The sequence below is a fragment of the Panthera onca genome, chromosome E1, assembly GCF_046562875.1.
Source record: "Panthera onca isolate mPanOnc1 chromosome E1, mPanOnc1 haplotype 2, whole genome shotgun sequence".
NCBI classification, from domain to species: domain Eukaryota; kingdom Metazoa; phylum Chordata; class Mammalia; order Carnivora; family Felidae; genus Panthera; species Panthera onca.
The window spans coordinates 25,408,806-25,428,585 of NC_138352.1; the positions used below are offsets into that span (position 1 = coordinate 25,408,806).

Genomic DNA, 19,780 nt, shown 5'->3' on the forward strand with positions numbered 1-19,780 from the left:
CTCTTGACCTCGGGGTTGTGAGTTCAAGCCCCACGTCGGGGGTAGAGATTGCTTAAAAATAAAATCTTGGGGCGCCTGGGTGGCTCGGTCGGTTAAGCGTCCGACTTCGGCTCAGGTCACGATCTCCCGGTCCGTGAGTTCGAGCCTCGCGTCGGGCTCTGGGCTGACGGCTCAGAGCCTGGAGCTTGCTTCCGATTCTGTGTCTCCCTCTCTCTCTGCCCCTCCCCCGTTCATGCTCTGTCTCTCTCTGTCTCAAAAATAAATAAAAACGTTAAAAAAAATTAAAATAAAATTAAAATAAAATCTTAAAAAAAAAGTGGGGGGGGGGGAGAAAGTTGAAGGATGAATTAAAAGATTCATTGGGAATTGTTGAGAAAAGATTCATTGGGGGAAACCCAGGGGGAACAGGTAGGCCAGGAGGCTGGGACTAGGATTAGGGGGAAGAGAGAGATCTTGGGATATTTTTTTTCCATCATGTATTTTATGAATTAATTTTGGCCTTTTAGATATTGTGTGAAAATGTGGTATCTTTGATTACCAGGAGTTTGGGGTGCGCCCTTAAGTTTTACACCCGAGGTGAGAGCCTAGCTCCCCTTGTCCTAGTTGCAGCCCTGCCGGGGGCCCCACGAGACTCTCTCAAGTTTGGAGGCCTTGTCTGCCCTTCCACCTCCAAACTCTCCTCCTTTCATGCCGTCCGCTCTACTCCTCAACGCAGTCGTGGCAACGAGAACTTCCGGTCAGGTCAAGGAGGGCAAGGAGGTGGGGAGTAAAGTTTCTTAAGCCGGTCTGAGTGCCGGCATACGGAACATCACTCGCTTTCGCTTTCCTGCCCCTTTTGCCCCCACCTAACACGCTGTGACTTCCTGGGTCCCTCGCCTCCCTTCACTTTTCGTTCTTGCCTCGTGCTTTGCAGGGGAAATCTCCACGCCGGGCGCCTCCACCGTTCATTCCAATTGATAACCACCAAACCAATGCAGCTTGGAGCCCCAGACCTATGGTGCAGTCAACTCACGGGGCAACTCACACCTGCACCTGCCTCCTGCAGTCCTCACCTGGGTGTCCTTGGGACTCCCGTACCCAGTGTATTAGCTTTCTGTTGCTGCTGTAACAAATTCCCACAAGGTTAGTGGCTGAACGCAACGCAAATGTACTATCTGACGGAAGCCTGATGTGACCTCACAAGGCTAAAATCAAGGTGTCCGCAGAGCTGTGTTCCCTTATGGAGATTCTGGGGCTGGAGGGATCCGTATCCTTGCCTGTTCCACCTTCCCAGGGCCACCCATGTCCCTTGGCTCATGACCCCCTTTCTCCATCTTCAGAGCCAGCAACGTCGCATGTTTCTGAGCACTCCTCATTGTCACATCTCCTTTTGATCACGGACAAGACAGTTTCTGTTTTTAAGGACCCATGTGATTACCCATCTGATAACCCAGGGCCGTCTCTCCCTTTTCGGGTCCTCAGCTTAATCACATCTGCAAAGTCCCTTTTGCCGTGCAAGGTGACACGGTCACAGTTTCCGGGGATTAGGAGGTGAACGTGTTCGGTTGGCCATTATTCTGCCTACCACACTCAAGAGGTCCAAAACTGAAGCCAGCATCTCCCCCTTCGTTCCTCACCCTACCCTATTCTTCCCCTGTGGTCCTTATTGCCGTTAATGGCACTTCCAAATACCCAGTGACCTGAGTTTAAAAGTCCGGCCTCATTATCTGCCCTCCTGTCACCTCATGTAAACTCATAGCCACCTGACTTTCTTCACACTTGCCTGTTCTTGGCTATTCTTTTTTTAATTTTTTTTTTTTTAACATTTATTTATTTTTGAGACAGAGAGAGACAGAGCGTGAACGGGGGAGGGTCAGAGAGAGGGAGACACAGAATCTGAAACAGGCTCTGGGCTCTGAGCAGTCAGCACAGAGCCTGACGCGGGGCTCGAACTCATGGACGGTGAGATCGTGACCTGAGCCGAAGTCGGATGCTCAACCGACCGAGCCACCCAGGCGCCCCCTGTCCTTGGCTATTCTGAAGATACCACCGCAGTTCTCCAGACTGGGTACTGTCTTCACTTGTCCCCATCTCCACACAGTCCCTTCCCTCCAACCTTCTCCCATACTATGACTAGAGTCATCTTTCTCAGAAACACATCTGATCATGTCAGTCCACAGCTCAGAGTGCATTTATAGCCTCCTGCATTCTATAGGATGAAGGTCAACTTCCTACCCGGATGCAGAAGACCCTTGATAATCTGGCCCCAAACAAAGTAACCAGCCTTCTGTCCGACACCACACGCTCTACTGCAGCCATACCCAGCAAGGGGAAATTCCCCCAATACACCATTTTCTTCAACCTTCTGCAAATTTGCCTATGCTGTCCCTTCTGCTTAGAATGGCATTCATTCTTCCACCGCTTGTAGAACGACGCGTCATCAAGACCACACTCGAACAGCACCCTGTCTGTGGTGCTTTCCCTCACTCTTATTTCTGTGGTCCCTTAGAACTCCACGTGTTGAGCGTCCGACTTCAGCCAGGTCACGATCTCGCGGTCCGTGCGTTCGAGCCCCGCGTCAGGCTCTGGGCTGACGGCTCGGAGCCTGGAGCCTGCTTCCGATTCTGTGTCTCCCTCTCTCTCTGCCCCTCCCCCGTTCATGCTCTGTCTCTCTCTGTCCCAAAAATAAATAAAAAACGTTGAAAAAAAAATTTAAAAAAAAAAGAACTCCGCGTGTTGGTTAGGAGCGCGTGATCTAGAGTCAGACAGCCCTGGGTTCAAATCCCCACCCCACCGCTCAGCGGCTCTGATCTGGGGCAAGCTTGTTTTTTTCCTCCGAGTTTTGGATTCCTCGTCTGCATCCATGCCACAGGCTTCTTGTGAGGGTTGAATACGATAATACAGGTAAAGCACCGACGTCAGCCACGAACTTGGTACTCAATAAATGGCGGCAGTTACTATTCACATCTTTATGATATCCCCCATTGTATATTTACGTATCTGTCTCCATTATGAGATTATGAGCCTCTTGAGGAAATAAAAAGCCATATTGAACAGGGTCATATTCATTTTTTTTAGCACTTAGCACAGCGTCTAGCATATTGTAGGTATTCTGCTAATAGTTGTGAAGTAAATGGATCAACGGATGGATGGATGGATGAGTAAAAGAATGTCTTCCTACAGAAATGAGCTAAACAAGTATTTTGACAACCCATGGATTTGGGGAAGCTTCTTAGAAAGTTTAAGGCATTTCTTTCTCACCTTTCACCTGGCAATCTCTTGCTCCGGAGACAAGTTTGTTCATATATAAATCCATGCAAGTGACTGTCCCCTGGTGGCCATTGAAGATTCGTATACAAGCCCCGCTTTTCAGATCCCAGTATCTGCAGGAATCAGGCCAAAAACAAAAAAAAAAAACAAGAAATGATTTTGAGATTTTTCTGAGGGCCCAAGGGGTCATGTGGCACACAAGTTCCCTTAGATCAACAGTTTGCTGGAAGGCGGCAAAGTTTCGGGGTAAAGCTCAGAGTCAGAGGCCTGGATTTGATTTTCGGCGGGCAGCACCCGTTAGGTGTAACTTTGGGAAAGTTACCTAATTTCCGTGTAAGTGTCATTTCCTCATTGGTGAAATGGCAATGAGAATAATGATAGTTCCCTCTTAGGGTTTTTGGTAAAGAATTAAATATACAAATTGGATGATGGTCACCTAGGCGTGATTTCCACCCCTAGAGGATATTTGAAAATGTCTGGAGACATTTTTGGCTGTCACAAGTACGGAGAGAGCTGCTAATGTATCCGGTGCTATGGTCCAAGGGTATGGCTAAATGTCCTCCAGTACACGGGACAGCCTCCACAGAAGGTACTTTCCAGCCGCAAGTTGAGAAATCCTGCATTGATTCGTGTAACATTGGAACAGCGATCAACGGGTAGGAAATGCGTAATAAATGTTGGTTGGTATTACGTTGGAAGAGGTTTCTGGAATGGCCACCAGGCTTAAAACCCATGGCACCCATTCAACAGCAGAGGTGGTCTTCCAACAGGAACAACAGAACAATCAACTTCAGCCATTTGGATCCAAAACATCTTATGGGTACTTCTAAAGCATATCTTAGAGATCTACGGGAACAGAGGTATGAGTCACACTGTTCTTTAATAAGCAAATTTGCCTGAGGTCTCTCAACTGTCGCTGATACAGACTCGCATTTCACCCAGATTGCTTTTATGACAGGGCAAAAATGTAATGTTAAGGTAGTAGATTCTGGAGTGAGGCTGCCTGAAGTCCAATCCAGTCCATCACCTACTTACTAGCTGTATGATCTTAGAGGAGCTAATGAACCACCCTGTATCTCAGCTTCCTCATCTGCAAATTGAGGTTAATAATGGTAGTTGCCTCATAGAGTTCTTATGAGACTTGGTACATAATAAACGATTAATAAGTGTTTCTTTTGTTTTCCTTCGAATGTGCTAAGCTTTTTCTTCTAATACTCCCAAAGGGGGGGCGCCTGGGTGGCTCAGTCGGTTAAGCGGCCGACTTGGGCCCAGGTCATGATCTCGCGGTCCATGAGTTCAAGCCCCGCGTCGGGCTCTGTGCTGACAGCTCGGAACCTGGAGCCTGTTTCAGATTCTGTGTCTCCCTCTCTCTGACCCTCCCCTATTCATGCTCTGTCTCTCCCTGTCTCAAAAATAAATAAAAACAACAACAACAAAAAATATATAATACTCCCAAAGGTCCTGTGGCCTTACCCATCTGTCACAGGTGTAGGGGGAAAGGAGAAGAATGACTAGGCAGAGCCCCAAGAATTTTCAGGGCAATGGAAATAATTCTATATGATACCATGATGATGGATACATGTCTTCACGCATTTGCCCAAATTCATAAAATGTACACCACCAAGAGTGAACCTTAAAGTAAACTACCGATTTGGGGTGACTTATGATGTGTCAGTGGAGGTTCGCCAGTTGTAACAAATGTCCCGCTCTGGCCGGGGAGACTGTGCATGTGGGGAGCACAAGGTAATGGGAAATCTCAGTACTTTGCTCTCAAACTTTGCTATGAACCTAAAACTACTCTATAGGAATTGTCTTTTTTGGAAGATGTTTTTGATGCAAGAACAGAAAAACAAACCAAGAGTCTACAAGAGAGAGCTCACAGAGACATTCTCATCTATATGTGGGGAAATCACCATATGATGAAGATTGCCCCACACAGGTCAGTGGAGAAAATGGCAGGTTCCTGACTAAATAACCACTGTGGGGGAAACTGCTCACTTTCTTTCAAAATAAATAAATATAATGAAACCCTACCCAACATCACATACAAAGTTGGGCTGCTAATAGTTCAAAGAACTGAATGCAAAAAGTCAAACTATAAAGTTAATGGGACAAGGGGCGCCTCGCTGGCTCAGTCGAAAGAACATACGACTCTTGATCTCAGGGTCATGAGGTCAAGCCCTACCTTGAGTGTAGAGATTACTTAAAATAAATAAACAAACTTTGGAAAATAAATTTAAAAAATAAAGTTAATAGGACAAAATATTTTAAAACGTCTTTGTGACCTAGGACTAGACAGACTCACCGACACAAGTCAAAACAATGGATAAACTGATACGTCGTCTTACAGCAATATTAGAATTTTCATTCAACAAAGAACACTATAAGCAAAGTTAATGGGTTGATGAAGAAATGGAAGATGGCATTTGCAATTTTTAAACTGACAAGGGACTAATATATAGAAGAAAACACAGGGGCGCCTGGGTGGCTCAGTCGGTTGAGCGTCCGACTTCGGCTCAGGTCATGATCTCACGGTTTGTGAGTTCGAGCCCCGCATCGGGCTCTGTGCTGACAGCTCGGAGCCTGGAGCCTGCTTCGGATTCTGTGTCTCCCTCTCTCTCTGCCCTCCCCCGCTCATGCTCTGTCTCTCTCTCTCTATCTCTCTCTCTCTCTCAAAAATAAATAAATATTTTTTTAAAAGTTAGAAGAAAACACACAGAACTGCAAATCAAGAAGCAAATTAGAGGAGCCCCAATAGAAAAATGGACAAAAGATATAATCAGGCAATTTATAAAAGAGGCAAACTTATTAGTAGCCAAAGTCATGCAAATGGAAATGATTTTACACATACCCATCTGGCAAAAATTTGAAAGCTGGCTGATGCCCAATGTTGGTAGGGAAATACAGTTACAGGATCCCTCCTAGGGAGAATGTAGACCCATAAAGCCACTCTGAATTCAGTCTAGTACTTGGTCAAATTAGGTAGCACCTACCCTATATCTCAGCAAGTCCATTGCTGGGCATATATATACCTAAGAAATCTCACAATGTCCACGAGGGGACAAAGATGTTCCACGCAGCTTTATTTGGAGGCCAGCTAGTTTCCATCACTGGGGAAGCAAGTAGGTGAAATGTATATTGGAGTACTACAAAACTAACTAGACAGTAACGGATAAATCTTTGGAACATAGGATGGGGTACAAAAGTGAAAAGCCAAGATAAGCTTAAAATAATACCATGGATGACAGATAGATAGATAGATAGATAGATAAATCAAAGAAACCGTGGATGAAAATTATAAACATGTGTACAAAATATATCCATATACATTTTCTTTTTTTTTTTTTTTAATGTTTATTCATTTTGAGAGACAGAGAGAGACAGAGCATGAGCGGGGAAGGGGCAGAGAGAAAAGGAGACACAGAATCAGAAGCAGCCTCCAGGCTCTGAGCTGTCAGCACAGAGCCCGACAAGGGGCTCGAACCCACGAACCGCGAGATCATGACCGGAGCCAAAGTTGGACTCTTAACCGACTGAGCCACCCAGGCACCCCAATACACATTTTCAAAGGACTCACATAAATAAAAAGATCCACACTGACAAAGATGAGAAGGTAGCCCATGGGGAAGGAAACGGGAGTGAAGAATAGAGAAAATAGAATTAATAAATAGATGAATAAAACAGGAATGGAGCCTTGTACAGACCAATAATAACAATACGACATGAACAGGGGCACCCGGGTGGCTCAGTCGGTTGAGCGTCCGACTTTGGCTCAAGTCACAATCTCACGGTTCATGAGTTCGAGCCCCACATCAGGCTCGCTGCTGTCACCCTATCAGGGTAGAGCCCACTTCAGATCCTCTGACCCCCTCTCTGTGTCCCTCCCCGGTTCATGCTCTCTCTCTCTCAAAAATAAATAAACATATAAAATAATAATAATAATATGACGTGAACAGAGAATTATAGTCAACTCAATCCTTTGCACTTGAGGCCCAAAAAAGAATGAAAAGAAACCTGCTCCCCCTCTCCCCCCAACAAAGTGCAAAATCCAAGAAAAGACAGAACACATGAAGAACAATATGGGGCGGGGTGGGGGGGCTGCCTGCTGTACCAGGTATAAAGACTTTAAAGACCTTAGGGTGCCTGGGTGGCTCAGTCGGTTAAGCATCCGACTTCGGCTCAGGTCATGATCTTTCGGTTCGTGGGTTCAAGCCCCACATCAGGCTCTGTGCTGACAGCTCAGAGCCTGGAGCCTGCTTCGGATTCTGTGTCTCCCTCTCTCTCTGCTCCTCCCCCACACTCATTCTGTCTCTCTCTGTCTCTCACAAATAAATAAAACGTTAAAAATTAAAAAAAAAAAAAAGACTTTAAAGACCAAAGTAACTAAGATAGTGTGGTTTTGACCAACAATAGCCACACAGGCAAAAGAAGCAGAATAAAGAGCCAAGAAATTGAAATCTATGGACACTTATCTTATGACAAAGCAGCAGGACAGACCAATGGGAGAAAGAGGAGTTTTTTCCCATAAATGGTACTTAAGTAATTAGATATAAATGCAAAGAGGAAAGGGGGAAAAAATGGAATTGGATTTCTACCTCATATGATAACAAAAATGAGGTTCAAGTGGATTGAAGACACAAAGATCACAGGGAGGGATTTCTTATTAAGCGAGTCAAATCTGCAAAGTCGACTACCTTAAAGTTAAGGATTTCTGGGCACCTGGGTGGCTCAGTCAGTCAGGCATCCGACTCTTGATTTCGGCTCAGGTCGTGATCTCATGGTTTGGGGGAATCTAGCCCCGCATCAGGCTCCACACTGAAACTGCAGAGCCTGCTTCGAATTCTCTCTCTCTCCCCCCTCCTCTCCCTCTCAAAATAAATAAATGAACATTTTTTCAAAAAGAAAATAGATCTGATCGTTGTTATAAATCTATCTCATCTTGTTAAAGTTTAAACGATATACAAATTAATTGGTTTTTACCTTGCCAAAAAAAAGAAAAAATGTTTCGGGTTATTCGAGAAGTCGGTATCATTTAGGGTACCTTTTCGCTAAACACAAAAAGGAAAAGGCACGCCTGCTTCCTCCACAAGCTGACTTCAGGCGTTGGGTGGGGTGGGCACCACAACGCCCTTGGACCACTCACCTAATACTCAGGTCATAACTTCCGCTCAGTAGAAAGTTCTTCTTCTCACACAAGAAGAGGGCGTGGACACTCCCGGCGTGGCCTTGGAACACGATGGGTACCTCCTTTACTTGTATGACATCTAGAAGCTGGATCTTCCGATTGGATGACACGGCTACCAAATGTCCCCCGGAATAGTGAATGATTCTGTTTCGGTCCCACCTGAGTTGCCGGAGGGGTGGGGTGGGGGTGGAAAGGATGATCCATGCAAGAAAAGTTAGTGTCCCCTCCAGCAACTCACTTAGTACGACGGCTGTCACCTACAACAACGGTATAATGGAAAGTTCAGGGCCTTCCAACAAGGGGTGTAGCACAAGGGACCCCTACCTTATACCATACCAAAAAGTCCTTTCAGGCAAAATTAAAAAAAAAATTTTTTAATATAAAAAAAAATTAATTTTCCAATCGTAAGATTACCAGCCAATGGATAAAACATGAGCAAGGTGACCCAACCATGTATTGTCTGAATTGAGACATTTTATCGTGAAAGGGGACACTCACTATAATTACTCCAGGCCCACGGAGTGAAGTGGGATTATTTCAGCAAAAGGGAGGTGGTCATGCCTGAAGATGAGAACTCGTGATATTTTTGTCCTCATTCTACTTGTTATACCTAGAGCTCAATCAGCCATCATCTCTTCTAAGGGGCACACTTATCACCACGCGATCCCTAAAAACTCAACTTTGCCTTTCCCCTATCTTCTTGGTCTTCGCCCTACTGACCGGTCAGGATGTAATTTCTTAGTCAGATTCACAGCCAGAAAGAAAATAGAGAGAGATGGCCTTTATGAAACCTTACGAAAAAAGAGCAAAGTCCTAGGCCTAAAGTATGGCAGAGAGCCGATCATTAAAAACCCCATTTTTATTTAAAACTCGTAGGTATAGTACACGCAAGAACAAAATTCTAGACTAGACATGAATATTAATGGTGGTTATCTCTAGATGACAAGATTGTAGGAGATGTTGGCTTTTCTCGATACATTTGCTGGCATTTGGTGGGTTTCTTTTTCCCAATAAGCACACCTTCCTTCTAAAACTAGAATAAAACAACAAAAATATAAAAAAAAAAAAAAAAACAAAACCACGGTAATTTCACGCACATGACTTGTGCAAACGACGGTTGACTGGTGTACCCAAAATTATAATGGGAAAGTGCCCTCCACCCACTGCCGAGAATGGTCCAAAACTCCAGCACCTGGTTTCCGAAGGGGATCTCATTTTAGTTGGGAGCTGGAGCTTGAGGTCAGGAAGGATTGCCTTTTCCAAGTGAACCGGGTCATGGGAATCCTAAGGCGGCTAATTCAAGGGTCCCTGAAGACCCGGATTCTGACCCCAGTACCTACGTGTCAGAGAGAATGCGGATATTATAAGTCCCACAGAAGACATTTCTCTCCTCCATCTGGACCTGCTGAGTTTCCTGGTTCTGGTATGCGGTCCACAGGTTGTAGTCATTCTAACAAGGGAACACTTGGAGTCAAAGCACAGTGGCAACTTTACCCAGGGCCCCAAATATGCACCCCCTGAGGTCTTCCCTGGCCAGGACATAAGGGCCCAAGGACTCTGCCTCTTGGGGCTGTGGCTGCCACTACGTGCTGGTAGGGAGAGGCCAATGAGCAGGCACTACAGTCATCCACGAGTTAGAAAATGGTGCGTCAAGGGTCCTGACTCATCCTGCATCACTTCGTATCTTCTGTGTGTTCTGGTTCCTTCCGTGAACTCTCGATATCGCCGACAGCTCAACTTTTCCAAAAATGAGCTCACGGAGGGTACGTTCACAAAATCGAGTCACAGGTGCCCTTCGACTGTTTTGCAGAGGTCCGGGCTTCATGTTTATATTATGTATACCTGACTCTACAAAGCGTCCTCATGGGAACTCAAGGCGTAGGCAAAATCACAGCTACACTCTCCGTGCATTTGTGCCCCAAAGTCTGCACGTATATGCAACCTTCATTTCTCCTTACAGCTGCCTCGTAAAGTACATCATTTGCCCCACAAAGCATTCTCGTCATTTTACAGATGAGATATATCTGAGCCTCAGAGAGAGGAAATCAATTGTATCAGGTCTCAGCAAGGGTATTTCCCTTCCCTTTCTAATAGTTCCTTCCTCCCCTCCCTCCCTCCTTCCTTCCTTCCTTCTTTCCTTCCTTCCTTCCTTCCTTCCTTCCTTCCTTCCTTCCTTCCTCCCTTCCTTCCTTCCTTCCTTCTTCTCTGTGCCTCCCTCCCTCCAACATGCACTTTCTGGACCACTGTGGCATGCCAGACATGCTAAGTTCTGGCACAGATGACTCAACTGGACTCTCACTCCTCTTTCCAGCCATTTCTAGAAGGAAATGACAACCATGCCAGCAGGAAACCCAAAAAACAGGGTGAGTTTATCATGAAAGCAAAAAAGACCACAACATCATGTTCGCATCTGGGAGTCCCCCCTGGGAACATCTCTCTTCCTACTTAGCCTTCTTCCCCATACCTGTAGACTCTTCCTTGGGATGCCCGCTTTTCCCAGCTCAATCTCCCTCTTGACCTTTAACCAAATAACGACGTCCACCTAGAAGTCTCTCCCCAGAATCTGTCAACCTGCCTCCCTTCCAGTGTCCAAGCAGCTCTGATATCCTGCCTTGAACTAATCAAGACGTCCTTGACGTCTCATGACCTGGGCTGGAATTCCTTGGCTCTCGTTCATAAACTAAGTTTTCAGAGCCTAGAAGCTGCATGGTGGAGTCATTGGAGGAAAAAGACCCAGTTCAAATCCCAGCTCTACCACCGACCAGCTATGAGAACTTAGGTGACTTTTCTAGCATCATAGCCTTCGTTTCCACATCCATAAGTTGGGAGCAATGATATCCACTCGATCTACCGTGAAGATCAAGTGAACGATGTGTACAAAGCCCTGGGCACACCATTCTTGGCACCCCGTTCAAGCTCAGTACCCATGGCAATCACCATCCCTCGGAGGCACTCCCCTCTACCTTTCCCTAGGAGACGCTTCGCTGCCTTGTCTTGCTACTTCACATGCTTTCTTCTGTTGACCACAGTGCTTTACCTGTTTCTCTCTCTTTTCTTAAATTATAACATTCCTAAAACAGGGGCGCCTGGGTGGCTCAGTCGGTTAAGCGTCCAACTTGGCTCAGGCCATGATCTCACGGTTCGTGAGTTTGAGCCCCATGTCGGGCTCTGTGCTGACAGCTTGGAGCCCGGAGCCTGCTTCGGATTGTGTGTCTCCTTCTCTCTCTGCCCCTCCCCAACTTGTGCTCTGTCTCTCTATGTCTCTCAAAACATAAATAAATGTAAAAAAAAAAAAAAAGTATGAAATGAGTGAATGGGCCAACTCAAAGATTTCAAAAAAAAAAAAAAAAAATGCCCTCCAGACAGGAGGGCCGAGTCTGGACCCCAGATGCCACCGCAACCCACCTTCATTCTCAGTTTCCATTTCTGATTTTTCGCACGCATGCGTTTCCCATCATCTGTCATCTTAGGAACCGGGATAAGAAGCTTGTTGGCGTAATTAGGTTCGATTCCCCCTGTGTAGGACCCCTGAGGGGAAAAAAATAACGGGAAATGGCTACTATTGTTGGTCCCTCCTCTCCAAGAGGGGTGCTTGGCAAGATCTGAAAGATGGGTAAACTCTGGCGGAGGCCTGGCCGGTGAGGCCGGTAGCATGAGCGGATAGGCTTAAAGTGGATCCTGAATACCAAACACCCAGAGCCAGACCGGCAAGAAATGGCGAGCGGGTCTCAGCTTCCCAGAGGTATGGCCTGCCTCCCAATGCCTGACTCTTCTCGTCTTCTGCTATGGATCCCTGCTGGGAAAAACTCAAGCTACCAAGAGTCCACGATTTGGGGTAAGGCTTCGGGCAGGAAACAGAGATAAAAAATTCCGAAGACGGATACTACCCGGAAGACTTGCATTTTAACCTAAACACATACTTATTGGTCTCTGAAACATCTGGGCATCATATGAGACTGTTCCAGAAACATACTCATGGCTTTCTTATTGCACATGCCACCAGATAGATCTCTGGGGGGGGAACAAAATGCCCTGCTCTGTGATGTTTCAGAAAGACTCTGCCTCTCTCTTCCTGAGAGGTTTCTACACATGTCGTCCCTGCTAGATGCACAGACAATGCGGGTGGCGATCAACGGGTCTGGACAAACAGGAAGTTACGGCTAAAGCCTACAAAGCAGCTAACGGGGAGCGGGAGGCCAGCTAAGGGTCCACGGAAGAGATCGGAAAGGTGCACTGTCAGGCCAACCTCAACGTGGAAATGAGGCTGGTTTCCGGATCAACCCCTCGCGGCCAGGAGGTACCTGCAAGAAGGCGATCTGGTTCTGAATGAAAGTATGCATGGAAAGATCCTTCTTGACCTGTTGGGCCAGCGCAGCCCAGTGCTGGCTCACAAAGGCACACCTGTTCAGGCTGTTTTTATCCAGCATACCTGGGGGAAAAAAAAAAAAAAAGATGACGGACCTGGGAACCTCCCATCAGAGCCATGATGAAGAGTGTCTTGAGAAATCCCCCAATTCGCCCCAGCATACTTAGAATATACTTGGAGAGGTGGATGGGCAGGTGACGGATGAAGTCTCGATATTTTCTGGCCCCAGAAGACAGGTCTCGGACCACATCCAAGTCAACCAACAGATCGGAGGGGGCGCTCTCTGCCTTGGACCTGCCTGCTTTTCTGGAAAACAGCCGGTTCATCTCAGAAATATACTGGAGAGAACTCTTCCATTGTCCTTTGGAGGAAAGCCAGAGAACGGTGCAGGGTGGGGTTGTCTCTAATTCAGGCCAAGAGAAGCCCTCCCCAAACCCTCTCCCCAGAGATAGAGCTCATCATGGTCTACCCTTAGACTACTGGATTTTTGTCATTTCTTCTGCCAAAACGGAAACAAGACCTCCCAAACCAAATACACAAGGGCTTTGCAAGCCTTCCTAGTTCAAGAAGATGCCTATAGTGTATCAAACCCTGCCCGATTCAGGTGAAATGGCATCGTGTCTGGCACTTCCTTTAAATTACCCCAAGAGGGGCGTCTGGGTGGCTCAGTTGGACTTCGACTCGGGTCATGATCTCGTGGTTTGTGGGTTCGAGCCCCACGTCAGGCTCCGTGCTGACGGCTCAGAGCCTGGAGCCTGCTTCCGATTCTGTGTCTCCCTCTCTCTCTGCCCCTGCCCTCTCTCTCTCTCCCTCTCTTTCTCAAAAATAAATAAACGGGGGACTTCCCAGTCTCCTACCTATTGGCTTTCCTGCTACGGGCTGACTTACCAGTGTCAGATGGTCCGCCCCCCATATTTTCAAGCAACCCTTCTTTCCCTGGAGATCTGGACAAAGGGAAGGATGTGTTCTTGGTTCCGGCTGCCCGGCAGACCTGCGAGGTCTCAGACTGGTGGTGGTCTTTCCCGGGGAAGACAAACACATCACTGGCGGACTGACTGAGCCCTGAAAACCAAAAGGCCAAGACAAGGGTGCTCCTTAATGGGGTGTATGGAGGAAAGGAGGTGGAGGAAAACAGTTTTCTTTCTACCGCCCTCTTTTCAATCCACACAAAATGGACCAAGCCAGTTATGTCCAGTTTTATCCGGGGGAGCCCCCGAGTTGCTATGCAAATATTGCAGGAAGCTCCTTGTTGGATTTTGCTGACCCACAACGCACAATGCACAATGCATCAGAGCCCCACATAAAGGAGAGAGAGTAAGAGAGCTGCGGGCAGAAGCTTGAAGTCAGACAACTTTTTCCTGCACCACTTACTTAATTTTCTTCAGCAAGAACTGCCCTTGAGCCAAATTAGAAAATTTAACTTCTGGGAGCGCCTGGGTGGCTCAACTGGTTGAGCGTCCAACTCTGGCTCGAGTCATGATCTTGCAGTTCATGAGTTCGAGCCCCGTGTCGGGCTCTGTGCTGACACCTCAGAGCCTGGAGCCTGCTTTGGATTCTGTGTCTCCCTCTCTCTCTGCCCCTGCCCACTCTCTCTCTCTGTCTCTTTCTCAAAAATAAATAAACATTAAAAAAAAAATTTTTAAGAAAATTTAATTTCTGGGTCACCTAGGTGGCTCAGTCGGTTAAGCGTCTGAATCTGGGTTTCGGCTGAGGTCGTGATCTCACGGTTTCGCGGGTTCGAGCCCCGCGTGTGCATGCGTGTGCATACATGTGTGTATGGGTGTGTGCGTGTGCGTGCGTGCGTGCGTGTGTGTGTGTGTACAAGCCAGGCCTTCTGGAGTCTGCGGGCTCCTGGCAGGAGCACCTCGAGATGGGACATGTTCAGTCAGGGAGGCCTGGTTTTCAAGTCCCTTTACTTGTCGCCTAGGCTGTGTCACTCAGATTCCCTGAGTGTTACTTCCCTAACACGCCAAAGAAACCCAGTGCCATGTATGGGAATCTAACTGTCCCCTGGGTCGTCTAGCTTTGAAACTCTTTTGGAACTCTTCCCAGGGATTCAGATGCAAGGTAAGGTTTGAGAACGCCTGCCCTACCCTTATTTGACCCTCTTGCTACCTGCAGGCTTGAATAGACACCACTTCAGGTTGGATTTTATGCAGGTGCAAGCAATATGGCGGAATGAATGGGAACGAGCCCTACATTTTGACCTCTTGGCCTGGTTTCTGTGCACTGCAGACTGAAGGGCAGAACAATTCAGAAGCTTCCCCCTTACATCCCTCCCAAACCCCATCTAATCCCAAACCCACTAATGCCGGAGCCACACCAGCAATGAGTATTAGAGGCACGGGCCAGCCATAACTGGGCCTAAATCCCTTCCAAATGCCGGACAGTCAAAAGTTCTGTACTTCCTGGGGCGCCTGGGTGGTCAGTCGGTTGGGCGTCTGACTTCAGCTCAGGTCACGATCTCACGGTCGGTGAGTTCGAGCCCCGCGTCGGGCTCCAGCTCGGAGCCCGGAGTCTGCTTCAGATTCTGTGTCTCCCTCTCTCTGTCCCTCCTGTGCACGTGTTCTCTCTCTCTCTCAAAAATAAATAAAACATAAAAAAAAAAAGTTCTGTACTTCCATAAAAAGCATTTGCATTTCATGCTTTTCTAGAAGGAAGTCACATCCTGCAATTTCTCCTTTGGCAAACAGGACCGCATGTCAGGACAAGGAGCTCTGTCCTGCGTTCTGGAAAACCTTAAGCTTGTCTACCTAGGCCTGTCCACACGTCTGGTTCCTTTACAGGCTCCTGACGTCTGGCTTCCTCACCTTTGGGGGCCCTCTGCTCTCCACCTGTGGCCCTGTTTACCTGCGACATTGCTCTGCTCTCTCAGGATCAGGACTCTGATGACATTGGCAGCAGTGAGCAGTAACTTGGGGTCACACATCTGGAACAACAAGAGCGTGTAATTTGCCTTCGTCCAGTGGGTGCTGTTCCCGAACCAGTACAAAATCTCCCTCATCTTCTGTTCGACGGTTTTATCCAACATCTGGTTCAAGGAAGACCTGCCGATTTTCCCCTCCTTCTTGCTGAGGTTGATCCGGGACCGGCTGTAGGTGAAATCCTTCCCCTGCGTGGCCTGAAGGATGTTCTGGAAATAGTGTAACAAATACAAGCTATCCAACTGCCCCAGGATGCTGACCAGAAACCTCCTTTGGGGTATCTCACCGATCCTCCGGAACCACTGTTTGGTAGAGAAGATCTTCCAGGTGAGGACACATGTTTCACACTTCTGGCACACGGGGACAGAGCTGTTTCCCTTCTCACAGCGAAAATGGGGGGCATTCCTGAGCCTCAGTTCCAGGGTTTCCATGATCCTGAGATGCCCAGCGCATTTTATCCTTGTCCGTTATCAGCCCCACCAAACACCACGGGAGCAGGAAGCAGCTGATGAATATCCCAGTTGAGCCTTTTCTAGTATAAACATTTCCCGGAGAAAAAGGTAAAACGCTGAGGCTGAGTCGGATGGAAAGCTTATGTCTCCCGGAAACTGCCGGTAGAAGCCTGGCTTTTTGTACTGACCTCCTAGGAAACATGGCTTTACCGTAAATCTCCTAAACCGGGCACTGCTTAGGTGGAGGCAGTTGCTGTATATTCTGAAAGAGCTGGTCATCTCATTTCTAGAACCACAAGAATCCGTGTTGGTCAAATTTAAGTAACATGTGGGTCCTTCTTAAAGGAGAAAATATATACTGTGGAGCCTGGTGTTGAGCTCCAATGGATATTATTAGTAACGACTTACAAATATTCGTGGATGTAAAATTGGATGTAAACTTACGTTTACAGCTGTTTGGTTATAAGCTGACTATCCCAACGATCCTGAATATGTTTATATTCATTTTCTTTTCTTTTCTTTTAATTTTAGAGAGGGGGTGGGGAGAGGGGCAGAGAGAGAGAGAGAGAGAGAGAGAGAGAATCTCAAGCGTGCCCCACACTCAGCACAGAGCCTGACATGAGGCTCGAATCCATGACCCTGGGATCATGACCTGAGCCAAAATCGAGTCAGATGCTCAACCGACTGAGCCACCCAGGCATCCCTGCCTTCATTTCCTAAACTCAGCATCGAACTGAAAACGCAAATGTTTAAAAGAAACTTGTTTGACTGCTTCAGAATGCTAACCAGAAACCTGGGCAGAGAAGCACTCCTTAGCGGAAAAGTTTCAGTTAACCTCAATCACATGCACACACACTTGTCTGGGACGCAGCACTATGACTGAACTCAAGGGGGTCCCCGCTTGGGTTGCATGAAATTGAACACAACCCAAGAAGTGTTTGAAAGCCGAGAACTTCTGATGAGTTGTTACAAGTAAGGAGACAGGGAGATAGCTCTCAGGGGACTGTGTCTCCCTGGGGTTAGGAAGGGAAGCTTTTATTCAGTGTGTTAGGGGCGGGGACAAGGAGCTTGCATATGCATTAAGGATTTATACATATTCCATTACTTAGGCGTTTCGGTTCAATTGCTCATGCCTAGCCTGTCCACGTGCCAGTGCATACATCATGTTCAAAAAACGGCAGAAAATTCCACCCGCAGGAGATCTGGGTAGTAGAACGAGCTAAAGGTAACTTCAGGACAACTTGGGGGGGACAGAGGGGGAGACTTTTGTGCAGATCCTTAGCTCCAAACCGGCTCAGACTGGCTCACATAAGGGCTATCAGGTAAAATACCTAGCAAGGGGACTATCAGGTGAGAAACAGCTGGCTGAGCAGCTCCTTGGCAGAAACTGCCGGTTCTGCAAAACAAAACTCATTCCTTCCCCACTTTTGTCCCTTCCCTCCCCTCCTTCCGCTGCTAGCTTTCAGCCCTCCGATTTGAGTACCTCCCCCTTGCATCCCAGCCAACAGAACAGCTGAGTGGTGAAGAGTGAGGGGTCTGGGGTCAGACTCCTGGGTTTGGACCCCAGCCCAGCTGCTTACTAGCTCTGGATGCGCATGCACATTGCTTAATCCCCTATGCCTCAGTTTCCTCATCTGTAAAACAAAGAGGATGATAGTTCTTACCACCCAGAATGGTTTTTTGAGGATTAAATGAGATACTATAGGCAAAGCACTTAGATGATGGCCTGTTACATAGGTCACCCTCAGTAAATGCTAACTATTGTCCTACTGCTGTCATCATCATGGTCGTCATTGGGACCACTGTTCTGGGCAGCCAAGCAAACAATGCCAGCTACTATGTTTATACGTGTGTATGTGCATACATTGATGATGAGGGGGCGTGGGGCAAGCTGAGGGCAAAATACAGGCTGGCACCCCCACCCCCACCCCCTCCAGGTGGAATGTGTGTGATATTCCTCGGACAAACCTGACCACCCAAGAACAAAGGGGCTCAAGTGCTTGCCACGGCAATGTGGGCAACTAAGGCAAATGAAAAATTAAATTTCCTTGCTGCCTACAGTCCATTGAGAAGTCCTTGAAACAGAGTGACCTGCCTCTAGGAGCTCAGCTTCCTGGATGATGACGCTTTGCTAGGGGCAAAAGGGAATCTTAGCTTAACTTACCCCAACCTCGAGGATCCTGTAAGTCTACTTCCTTTATCTCAGCTCCCCCAAGATACATGCTGGCCATCATACTCCAAACTTATGGCCCCCCGATATACATCTGAAGGGTCTCATGACTGAGGTTTTATTAAACAGTAATAAATGCCATTTCCCTAGCAAGGGCTAGCCCCTCAAGCTGCTGGAAACCTTGCTTCCAAAATTCCTTAGAGACTTACTCTATCCCTGACCCCTCCCAACCTGAGGGTCTATAACGAGTTGCCCGTCACGACCCCATGCAGCTCTTCCTGCCCACGGGTCCTGTCCCCGTGCTGTAGTAAAATCACCTTTTTGCACCAAAGACATCTTCAAGAATACTTTCTCGGCCATTGGCTCCAGACCACCCCACCATCACCCCCAAAACTTCATCGTTGAGATGCATGTAAAAAAAAATAACGACTATGGGGGCACCTGGGTGGCTCAATCGGTTGAGCATCTGACTTCAGCTCAGGTCATGGTCGTGAGTTTGAGCCCCACATTGGGCTTGTTGCTGTGGGCAACAGAGCCCACTTAGGATCCTCTGTCCCCTTCCCTCTGCCCCTCCCCCATTTGCACACACTCTCTCTCAAAAATAAACATTAAAATTTTTTTAAATGAGTGCGTGTGTGCACAGTTTTTAAAAGAATAAGGACATGAAAATGGCAACCGTATTTCATGAGACCTTTACCCCTTGCTGTTGCTTATGATCCATTCAGGAGTGATGATGTGGGTCGTTGGACCCAACCCCTCTGAGTGCACGTCGTCCTAAGGTACCCAAAACAGAAGGCTTCTGCAGTCAGTTATGACCCAGAAAGAGACCAGGGGCTCATCAGGCTTTTCGAACATTCTGAGCAACAAAATCCCGTCTGCAAATCATATCTTCCGAAAAGCTCTATGTGTAACGTAGACAAAAGCGAAGTTACGTTAGCATAAATGTATAAGTTCCAAAGTTCACTTGTTAGCAAGGCAATTACGGACAGCAATGGGGCTCTTCGGATGAAGACAAAACCTTGAAACCTGAAGTTAAATATGACAGACACTGTCTTCCATCAGCTTTACAAGCCACAAAGTTTGATTAGCAGCTGCTCCGGGGATCCTAGAATCCGTCAGAAAAACGTTTGGGAATCACTATTAAGTGCTGACATATTCGGGCTGAGTATCTGCAAAGTGTCACAAAAGTTTCCACCAAAAAAATACCCACAAACACACACACACACACACACACACACACACACACACACACACACACACACTGTGTATGCGTAGATCTACACGCAGAGAAAGAACAAATGTAACAAAATGCTAATAATCGGTGACTGTGGGTGAAGAGCATACGAGCGTTCATTGTTCAGGTCTTTTAGTTTTCACGGGTTTGAAAATTTTCCAGAAAAATAAAGATATAATGCTAAGTTGGAAAAAATTACT

General features: G+C 47.1%; 1 protein-coding gene across 3 annotated transcripts in view; it reads right to left on the reverse strand.

Annotated features, from left to right (window-relative positions):
• The window catches only part of FBXW10B (F-box and WD repeat domain containing 10B), a 33,116-nt gene extending 16,732 nt beyond the window's left edge, over positions 1-16,384 (reverse strand). For 2 of the 3 annotated variants that reach the window (XM_078437721.2, XM_078437719.2), the window contains exons 1-8: positions 15,651-16,384; positions 13,689-13,862; positions 12,964-13,161; positions 12,736-12,863; positions 11,840-11,962; positions 9,775-9,884; positions 8,393-8,593; positions 3,241-3,362 (exon numbers count right to left, since the gene is read on the reverse strand). In XM_078437721.2, coding sequence (XP_078293847.2) covers positions 3,241-3,362; positions 8,393-8,593; positions 9,775-9,884; positions 11,840-11,962; positions 12,736-12,863; positions 12,964-13,161; positions 13,689-13,862; positions 15,651-16,155 — 1,561 coding nt within the window. In that variant the 5' untranslated portion in view covers positions 16,156-16,384. The remainder of the gene's footprint in view (positions 1-3,240; positions 3,363-8,392; positions 8,594-9,774; positions 9,885-11,839; positions 11,963-12,735; positions 12,864-12,963; positions 13,162-13,688; positions 13,863-15,650) is intronic. The other variant, XM_078437722.2, reaches the window with a different exon arrangement.
• Between the last annotated feature and the right edge of the window lie 3,396 nt (positions 16,385-19,780).